We start from the raw sequence: 11,091 nt of genomic DNA, 5'->3' as shown, positions 1-11,091 counted from the left end.
TCCATTTGCCCAGCCGGGGCAGAGGGCATGGGATATGGGCACTGCTGCCACTTTCCCAGTCAGGGCATGGGGAGGCACTGGATGCGGGCACAATGGTGCTGAGAGTAGGGGTTATGCCCTGCTGCCACTTGCCCCCTTCCTCCTGGAGTGAGCTGCACCTGCATCACACCCCTCCACCCCCGGCTGGGTAAGCAGCATCAAGGCATAGCCCCTACTTCCAGCACTGCCGCGCCCACATCCCATGTCCCCCCAACCTGGTTGGGCAGCATGTCTCAGCCCCAGCCCCAATCCCTCCCTCCCCCACACCCTTTCCCTCCTTCCCTCCCATAACAGATTTACCAGCTGGAGGCAGCTGTGTCCGGTCTGGTGAGGACTGCTGCCTGTTTGGTCTATGGCAAAATCTCCAAAGCAGCACCAAATCTTTTCTGAAATGATTTGGAGGCTTCCGATTCAATTCAGACCTTTTAAGTGGTCTCTCAGTTCAATCCAGATTCGGAGATTTGACCACTGAATCGGGCTGAATCTCCTCCGAATCAAGTTGGCTATCAAAGCTTTGCACAGCCTTAATAAATACTGTCATCATCTCCCTGCTGGCTTACTCGTCTGTCAGTTTGTTGCAGACAATATAAAGAAGCAGGGAGGGAGATTGAAAAGCTCCGTATCATCAACAAATGCATGCATTGCACACACCCCCTTGCCTCAGAGTGCTAACCCGGAGCTGGGGTCTGGCAACACTCCCGCCCTTTCAGCAGCAAGCTGGGGAAAAGCCTGGGATGGTGCAAGCAGACCACCCTAATCAGATAGTCCTGTTAGGGCCTGGCCCCCGTCAGTTCAGCACTACGGAAGGGAAGGGAGGGCTGCTCTAGTACTCACCGGCTTCTAGCCTGAGCCACTGCAGGCATGTGCCTGAATTTCCTCAGTTCAGAGAGAATGTGTGTTCAGTTACAAACCAGTTCAGCCTAGCCAGGTTAGACTAATCTGCAAAGATTGAATCAATTCAGGCTTAGGCTTTTTGAATGTCTGTCCCTAGCCATGGTTACTATAGGTGGGAGCATAGCTATTCTGTGAAAAGGCTATTTCCGAACTATTTACATAAGATGTTATAGTATGCTTTAAGGAAAAAGAGGTTTAGCTAACTGCAACAAATTTTTTGAAAGCAAAGGGGCATATGTTAATCTGTATACAAAATAACAGAAAGTCACATTTAAAATGAGAGAAATGTGTTTATAATGTTTTAAAGTTATCCCTTATGTAAAGTTGGTAAGACTTTTCTGAGTTGTAAAATACATTTCTTCCTCCCTTTCACCCAAATAAGAAGAATTTCATTTGAAAGTAGCAAAGAAGATGTAGCAAAACCAAGGGATTTTGCTTCCAGAATATATTAATAATAAGATTACCAACATTGTAAGATTTTCATATTAACCGTTCATCTTTTTGTATCATTGGAAACTGGAATAGTATTGGGAAAGCAAAGCAGAGATTAAAAAGAACAGGAATTTGTTGTCTAGCTATCACATAGAAGCTGTATTTTTAATAATCAGTGCACAAAACTAATATGTGCTGAAAAAGAAACAAAATGGGCTCTCCCTCCTGACTGTAGCATTATCTTCTACAGCATCTGCAGGAATTGCTGTGTCACAAAGGAAGGTGCGTCAGATCAGTGACCCCATTCAGCAGATTCTAATTCAGCTGCACAAAATTATCTTCATCACTCAGGTATGCACTGCTGCTTCTTCACACTCCATCTTTTTTAGTTGTTTGCTGTTGTTAGTATGGTGGTAATGTGGAGTGAACAGAACTTGATATTTTTACAGACAGTGTGATGTTTTTAAAAGTGTTTAATTTAAATAAAAAATAATCTTGAATATTAGTATATAGAAGATGGTAATAATGAATAGTATATAGAAGACAGTAATAATGGAGCTATATTAAAAAATACACTGGCTTACCTGAGAAAATGGATTATAGTTATTCCTTTTTATAATATTTTGTCATATCAGCAATATGAATATTGTATTTTAAATAACTTAATATAAAATACTGACTCAAAGAATTCATAAAGTGCAGTGTTCATATTACTTTTCTAAGGTTTCTGACAGAGTAGTGCAGTTCCTACTGCATTAGTTAGCTTAAATATATTGAAACTTAAATGCAGTTTCTGTTCAGACTTAATGCTTATTAGAGAAGTAAAGAGTAAGTTAAATAGTAAAAGTTGTAATTTTAAAATGACACTAAAGTAAAACTAGAACTAGTCTGAAACTTAAGAGTGTGCTCTCGTTACTGCAATTGTAACAAATGGTTTTGCTCTTCAGGAAGATGGCTACCATACATTAGATATGCTTAAAATTTCTAATTTTAAATAAATGCCATATTACCCTCCAAAATTAACAGTTTATATTTGGCAAGAGGTGTTTATCACCACGGGAGCTAGCAGATTGCTGAGCCAATTTGATGCAATTTCCTTTTAAAGCTGAACAGCCAAACTGAATTTATGTATATCTGACGTAAAGGGACTTGTTAACTTATTTCACATCCTTGAAGTCATTAGATCTGTCAATGGAGGAAAATTCTTGTGGCCAAAGAAGTATCTCATTATTTTTTTATAAAATGAATTGATTTACTTTAATAACAGAGAGCTTGCCAGAGTGCTCTGCCCTATAGCCAGAGTGCACCTCCAGAGGTGAAGAGTGTGTTTCAGTCTCCGTGCCTATGAAGATCCAGGCCTCTTGTTCTCAGATGGCCACATTAATTTGCATCCATTGTGGTTACTGTAGGTCCCTGTTATACCTGATAACTGAGAGTGAGCTGCACCCATCACACTCACTTCAGATAGTCCACAGATGAACTCTGATGCCTTTCCATGTGGGCTGAATTCAAAATAGGGCCCTAGAGAAGAAAGGCTCCATACTTATAACTAGTCTCTGAGACTCCCAATTTTTGTTTGTTTTCTTGCAAATAAGAAGTAGTACAAACTTAAAACATGTTGCTGGTTTTTAAAATTCTCAATTGCAGACCTCAGCTGACAAACAGAAACTGAAGTTTACAAGGGAAAATATCTTACTGTTGGTTCTGGGCTGCCAGCAGCCTTTCCAATCTTGTTTCCATGGAAACAGGTCTCAGTCTGATCTGTGAAAAAAATAATGTAAGAGGAAGCTTTTTAAAAAGCATTATGTAAAACCCCAGCCTTATTTTCACTGATCTGACATCTGATTTCATGAAAATAGAAACTAGAATCAAATCCCAGCAGTTGAGACAACTTGTTATTTTTAAATGCAGCTGACTCATCCTTTACCCCCTGTATTTCAGAATGCCCCCAATATATCCAGGTAGCTGTGATTAGCTCATATCACATCATTTGCTTGTACTTACTTATAGGGTTAGGAGTATTCAGTGTCTGATTGCCTTACAACACAACAGGTGCAAGATATTTTCTAAGTGAAAAAAGAGCTACGTGTGTCTCAACAGAAAGCTTGCATGCAACTGGTTCTACTGAAGCTCTTCATATTTGGGATCCAATTCTGATCTCAGTGGGAGCGTCTACACGAGATGTTTACTGCGGAACTCACTAATTAGCTCCACAGTAAACATCTCAGTGTCTACATGTGTGGCCCTATTAGGTTGCAATAAACTAATAAACAAGTACTATTTACAAGTACATCCTATGGTGGAGTTATTTACTGCACAGCAGTGCACATGTAGACACTGACAGGGCTGGCTGGGGCACGAGGGTGCTTCAGTGTGTGGCCTGCCTGAAGCAGGCTAACCCCCTGGGACCTCTGCCAGCCAGTGCAACTCCAACCAAGCTCAGCATGCTGTGGTCCTGGGTGCACGTTCAAACATGGTGCTCAGGAGCAATAAACTGCAGCTGGAGTTTATTGCTGCATGTTAATCGCACGTGTAGATGCACCCAGGTTCACTAAGATAAATCAGGAATAACGCCAGTAAAACCAGCAGAGTCTTTCTGGTTTACTGCAGTGTAACAACAATGAAAGAGAGGAAAGAGACTTTTTACTAGCTTATGTGGCAGTGACGGAGATACTGGTCCACAATAGCCCAGCTTTTCTTGTACAGACAAAATGTTGTTTCTTTAAGATGGGAATTTCTTCATATTAATCTATGAAGTATTGTAGGACATCCATCTATGACATTTCAGTCTGATTCAGTTTTGAAACAAGGAACCTGATTCCTACCCTTTGCTTTTATATCAGTGCATAGTGATTGCAAAGTGTATGTAAAATGCTACCAAATCAGAGTTTTCCAAACACTGTCTACTGGTGCAGATGATTATATAAGTAAGGGCAGTAGAAAATCAAACCCAAAGTGTAATATGTGTTATAGGAGGCTATAACACTGAAATTACGACAGATATGAATAAGAAGAACTGTCCTGACAGGAGGGCTTGCTGGCAATTGAGGCATATAAGTGATTTAAAAACTCAAACAGAAAAAGTTTTCATGCTTCATAAGGAAGAGAGTTCAGAAGTTCCTTCTTTTATACTTAATTGAACATATTTCTGCTCTTTTTCCCCTTTTACACCAAATAAAAATAGAAGGAATACATTTGAAGCACAGGAACATAAAATATTTTTTTTGTATGTATGCAAAGTAAAAAGTTTCCCAAGTGCTTTACAGACAAGTAAATTGGGTCATACAGCTTACAACAGAAAGGCTAGGTTATGGCATACTTGTTCATATGAAGTACATTTGCGCCTTCAGAAAAGTACCCATTGAAGGCTTGTTTTCATTTTGCATAGGATTAAGCCCTCCATCCTCATATAATTTCATTGATTTCAATCAAGCAAATTCAGGATAACAAACAGAGCAAGTCCTCTTCGTCATCTGTTTTTCCTATGATTTTTGCAGCTGTTTAATCCCAATGAGGCCATCTCTATCTATGCTTTTTCCAGGGGAAGCAGCTACCCCATCACAGTGAGCTGAAATCCATATTCCCACACTAATAGGACTGATCAACAGAAGAGTAGATATCAATATGCCATCACTTTACATTCTGTTCTTTTTTTCTTTCTATTAAACATAATAGCCCTTTAACATCAATATAATCACCATTTTGAATAATGCCACTGTGGAAAATGAGATCTGTATAGGAATTAAAGCTGAGCTGTGGTAACAGCTGTTTCACTGTCTCTTCCAGCTTCCTCCGGCTTTGCACTGCAATTTGAAAAGAAGAGTCATTGAAAGATTCAAGAAATCCCTCTTCAGCCAACAGAGCAATCCTTGCAACTTGAAATCAGAAATTAAAAAGGTGAAGTATTCTAAGATTGACTGCTCATCATGGGCTTCATCTTTTTCTGTATTTGCATTATGCCATTGATGGGGAGGAGAAGCTATCCAAAGGTTAATAAGTTTTCAATTGTGTGTATTTTTCCTGTTCATCTTATGTTTCATTGAAGAAAATAAGCATCAGATTCTGTAAACCTATATTAAAAATCTTGAGCATATTCATAAGTTTTAAAATGATTTATGTTTTATCATTATTCTTTAATTTGTCTACTTAAGCTGTTTTTGTTTTGCACTAGGAACTTTGAACACGAGTTTCTAGTTCTTTGGAGAATATTTAGAAACATTCTGCAGCCTCCCTTTATTTAGAAAATTCAAAGGTTTATTAGATATACTGTTGATGCAGTTTGGTTTTAAGTTTTGCCTTTGATCATTGGTACATACATTGTAAATGGGAAAAGCCAGCCAGCTGTTAATCAACAAAACATAAAATTTACCTCATCAGAGATCAGAGAACTTCTGTTTCTTTTCATGGATCAGATCAGAATAGTAATAGGCAGGGATTTAAAAACAAAACAGCATGAGATCAAAACAGCAACACAGAATTTTTCAGAAAATTCTTTAATAATATTTTATAATATAACATGATAGTACTGATATAATTTATACAAATATGACATGGACTCTTTTTTTCCTTTCAGTTCTAGGCATAATTCTTACAGGAAAAATTATGCTTATTCATTTTTCTAATACAAATACTTGCCTAGGTCAATATTCTCAGAAATGTGCTTCTATTAATGTAAATATGCATATGATTTTATTCACATACTTACCAAGAACTGTTTCAAAACACAGTATGGGATTGTTTGGTTGTTTTTTTTTATCATTTAACCTTTTCTTATTTGGTCCTAAGATCAAATTGTTACTCTAGTTGTTTAATGCAAAAAGTTAGCTTTTCTTTCTGTTTAAAAGGAAGTAGTGATACGTGAGCTCCAGTTAAATTATTTTTAGCCTGCCAACATTTTTGGTGTTTTGGAACAACTTCTTTCTATCCAAAGCGTGAATCTATAAAAAGCACTGAAGCTGCCCAATGCTCTTCAAAACTAGATTGCCCTGACTCATTGTTGACTAATCTGTCAGTAATACGTCAGTGTCATCACTTTAAAGCTACTGCCGGCTTGCAAGCACCTAAGGATCCATAGAGTCCAGCACATAATTTTTCAGGTGTTATCTTGGACATCTTCCACTAAGGAATATGCTTTACCTGGTGAGCTTGTAGTTCCATACCCTGAAGTCTTCAGAACATTTTTCTTCAAAGTCTCATAAGAGGACTGGCCTCTTCAGAGCAACTCAAAAATAGCATTTGCACAGGTTCTGTGGAATGCTACAAAGATGCAGCAGTTTGTCCTACAGGCAACTGAACTTTTCAGCTAAAGACACTGTAGTCATTAGCTCTACTTATAGTTTCATAATAGTTAGGGGTCATAAGGGACCTAAATAGATCATCTAGTCTGACCCCCTACCACTGGCCGGAGCACACGCTGGGATCACATGACCCCAGACAGGTGTCTATCCAACCTCTTTTTGAATTTACGAGTAATGTAAAACACAAAAAAGGTAAATGTAAAAAAGGTATTGGCTTCCAGTACAGCAATTTGTCACAATATATAGTGTTCAGATTTAAGTTATTGCTGCATTCAGCAAAATGTCTTCAAACAATGCACAAATACAGACTGGGTAATGACTGGCTAGGTTGCATTATTGCAGAGAAGTACCTGGGGATGATAGTAGACCATAAGCTGAATATGAGCCAACAGTGTGCTTTAGTTGTAAAAGAAAGCCAACAGTGTGCTGGATTATATTAATGAGTGTCACTAGCAAATCAAGGAAAGTGACTCTTCTACTCTACTCAGCACTGGTAAGCCCTCCCCTGGAGCACTGTGTCCATTTTTGGCCCTCACACCTCAAGAAGCATGTGCACAGATTGGAAAGAGTCAAGCAGAGAGCAGCAAAAATAATTAGAGGCTTGGGAAGCAAGACCTGTGAGGAAAGGCTGAAAGAGCTAGGGTTATTTAGTGTGGAGAAGAGAAGAGTGAGGGGATTTGACAACAGTCTTCAAATACCTGAAAGGTGATTTTAGAAGATGGTGGTGGGTTTAAACTGAAGCAGAAAAAAATTAGTTTGCAGATTAGGAAGAGTATTCTGACTATGAGACTGTCAAGCATTGGAACAGACTAGCTATGGAAGTTATGGAATCTCCATCCCTGGAAATTTTAAAGAGCAGGTTAGGCAGACACTTGGCTGGGATGCTTTAGTCAGGGACAATTCTTCTTTGAGTAGGGGACTAGACTAGATGCCCTTGTGAGGACTCTTCCACACCAATAACCTCCTAGGCTAGGGACAGGTATTCAAAAAGCCTGAGCCTGAATTGATTCAATCTTTGCAGGTTAGTCTAATCTGGCTATGTTAAATCACTTTGTAATTGCTCAGACATCCCCTCTAGACTGAAAAAATGCTGGCACATGCCTGCAGTGGCTCAGGCTAGAAGCCAGGGAGGCGCTAGAGCAGCCCTCCCATCCCTTCCACAGGGCTGTGCCAAGGGGAGCATGGCCATGCCTCAGCAGGATGCTCTGATTAAGGAGGGGTTCTGACCCTTGCTTGATAACAGAGCATTTATGAGCTCCACTATCAGCATTTAACACCCCATCAGAAAACAAAGCCTCTTAGTTCAAGCTCTTCTTAAACAGCTTTTTTCAAAGGAATGCAGGAATACCAGTTGAGCTGCTGATTAGCTCCAAAAAGCCCTAAGCAGACACTGTCCTATCTGCCTTACACAGCATTAGCTAGCATACCACATACTGGCTACAATCTATGCTACGGGAGAGAAGAGGAAGGGATCTCTGCTTAAGCAGCCAGTGGGGGGGCGGGGGCCGCATGGGAAGCCAGGCACACCCTGCTGTGCTTGCAAGTCTCTGCTGGAGCTGCAGCCAGGGACGCAGAGGGGAGGGGCCAGCCCTGCTGTGGAGCAGGGAGCCTTGCTCAGCCCAGACAGCATGCCGGGATGCTCGGGGACTCTGATTTAACTTAAACCAGCAAGGGGTCTAGGACAGATAATGCATAAACTGGTTTGACCCAAATCAGTTAAGTCTGATACTACATTCAACCAGGTTTATCTCAAACCAGTTTCAGCCATTTTCAAACTGGTTTATGTGCACTGAATATCTGTTCTGTTACAGCTTTAAAGCAGTTTCTGATCACTTCCTATAATTTAGAATAAAGACAGAAACTAAGTACAGTAAAAGCTGTGTTATCCAGCATCCATGGGGGATGGGGAGTGCCGGTTAATTAAATATGCTGGTTATCTGAGAGGCATCTTTGCCTGTTCAGGCTGCCGCCCCTCCCACCGCATCCGGTGCATCAGGGCTTTCACTCCCTGGCATCAGTGTGCCAGGGGACAGGGAGAGGGGCCCCATGCAGGCTGCTTTGCCCTGGGCCATGGTCCAAAGTTGGCAAAGTGGGACTTGGTGAAACTAGAAGTGCCATGGTGGGACTTCCAGTTTTGCTTTTGCTGCATTGATCAGCATGCCAGTTAATAGAGCTTTCTGGATGGTAAAGTGCTGGATAACACAGCTTTTACCGTAAAAGAAAATATAGGCTGAGCATTGGAAGAAGTTTTCAGACAATAAGATTGGATTGTGCCATCATTTTGAAAAGGAAACAGTGTGGATGCTGTTTCTTGAAATATCTAAATTAGAGTGAGCAGATCATCATGTTAGAAAAACAGTGCATCAGATAGATTCCTGCATTAGTGGGTGGAGTAAAGGACCCATAAATGCCATCTAGGTCTTTTCCAGTTTTTGCAACTTAAAAACTCTATTTTATTCTATTTATTATTTATACATAATTTTAATATTGAATGAAAAATATTTCTCATTCTGGAGACACTACCATAAATTCCTTCCCTCCATCACTACAGAACTAATACTGTAATCCATGGCAACGCATAGGGGGTGCGTTCGGGTGCACGTGCACCCCCTGAGATTGGCTGTGCACCACCTGGAAGTGCCAGCTGTGAGACTGGAAGTGCCAGTGGAAGTTCACTTCCGGTTTGCTGGTTTTGCCGCTGGTGGTTCCAGGCTCAGTGGTCAGCCGCCGGAGGACCCCCCTCCCTCCCTTTCCCCGGTCAGTGATCGGCCTCTGAGGGATGCACTGATGTGCACTGAATATCTGTTCTGTTACAAGTTTAAAGCAGTTTCTGATCACTTCCTATAATTTAGAATAAAGACAGAAACTAAGTACAGTAAAAGCTGTGTCATCCAGCATCCTAGACTCGGGAAGCACCAGTTGCCCATGCTGCAATGCCATTTTATAGTGACTGATGCTTCCAAGACAAGGTGCTTAACAGTTAGGCTCTTACATCCATACCCAGGCAGGCAGCACTCAAGTAACTAGATACATTTTTAGTTTTCAAATGCTGCAGGCACTCAGATGTAATCAAAAGTGCTGAGTTCTCACTGATTGAGAATCAAGCCACATAAATATGGACTGGGGAGTCTTACTTTAGGCATCCAGTTTTGAAAACTCAGCCACTGACAATTCTTCTCCTGGTTCTGAGAGCTTGCTTTTCTCCTTTTTTTCTTCATACAAATTTGCAGTTTATATTTCTTTCACATGTAGCAGAGAACTGTGTGGTTTATACTGGGTACAGTTTGACTACCTGCAGTGCTTGATAAATGCCTCGGAAGGGGAAAAGGTGCAGTATTTATGACTGATTTGGCCAGTTCTTCATTCATTTAAAATGTGTTGAAATGCCATTTGACTTCTCACTCTGTGCTTGGGAATCCAGGGATGTGCACAAGTTTTTGGTGAAAATGAGTTCAGTAGTTTCTGCATTTTTCCCCCCAGCTACTCCAGGGTTCTCCTGAATTGATTGAGCCTAGCTTCTTTACAGCAGATTGCCATTTGTTACTTCACTCCCCAGGGGGAAATATATTGGCCCCTGATGATAGAAAAGGTAAGAAAAACAAATTCTACAGTCTACTCTATACTTTTTTATTAAGAGATGTGGTGATGATAGTGGTAGCTGACTTAAGGACCTGACTGCTGGCAATTATTAGCTGAACTTGGTTAAAATAACATGGTCATTTCAGGTATGTTTTGTCACTGTATCAGGCCTATTTAACAGAACATAAGTCTTGACTTGTGGGAGATATTTTTAAAAGCACAAATGGCATTTTTTTGCTTAATCAAACTGAGAGGCAATGGGAGCTCTGTGCCTATTATTGATGTTAAAAAATCTTCCACTTAGGCTTATCTAGCCTAGTTTATGGCTTGTAAACAAGTAAAACTGTATTTAAACACAGCGCTAACAGGAGCCATTATTATATCATGCTTTAAAGTGGTTAGACTAGATTTAATTGCCTGACTGGGTAAGACCTTGAAGAGTTAGAAAGGATAATGGAAGGAAAGTAGATGTGATCCAGTACTGTACATACAAAGGCTTGCAAACATATACGCTTTTCAAACATGGTTATAAGCAAATCTGATTTGTACTGATGTTTACTGGTGCTACAAATTATGGACACCATCCTCAGTTACAGCCACCAAGCACTGAGTGCAGCTAAACTGGGAACCATGTGAAAGTGCCACCTGTGGTTTCTCAGTACAAGACACAGTTCCTGCTCTCCATCCTCAGCTGCAATACAGAACAGAGGTGCTACTTTTAGGTTTTACTGAAAATGATCAAAGCACACTTTTCATCTAATTTTTGGAACATCAGTAATTTTGCTTCCATTCTCTTGGGGGAAGGTAATGTTATGGCTGCAATTAAAAGGGGAGAGGCCAAAAGAAAATT

At 40.4% G+C, this 11,091-nt stretch overlaps 1 protein-coding gene across 1 annotated transcript in view; it reads left to right on the top strand.

Moving 5' to 3' along the window:
- NEK10 (NIMA related kinase 10) overlaps positions 1-11,091 on the top strand; it is a 244,119-nt gene that overhangs the window by 210,215 nt on the left and 22,813 nt on the right. The window contains exons 32-34 of the mRNA XM_019508779.1: positions 1,616-1,716; positions 5,152-5,262; positions 10,143-10,251. Of these exons, the coding sequence (XP_019364324.1) occupies positions 1,616-1,716; positions 5,152-5,262; positions 10,143-10,251 (321 nt within the window). The remainder of the gene's footprint in view (positions 1-1,615; positions 1,717-5,151; positions 5,263-10,142; positions 10,252-11,091) is intronic.

This window comes from Gavialis gangeticus, unplaced genomic scaffold, assembly GCF_001723915.1.
Source record: "Gavialis gangeticus isolate Ggan-Ray unplaced genomic scaffold, GavGan_comp1, whole genome shotgun sequence".
Taxonomy (NCBI): domain Eukaryota; kingdom Metazoa; phylum Chordata; order Crocodylia; family Gavialidae; genus Gavialis; species Gavialis gangeticus.
The sequence above is the reverse complement of the archived record's forward strand: the minus strand, read 5'-3'. Positions and strand labels throughout refer to the sequence as shown.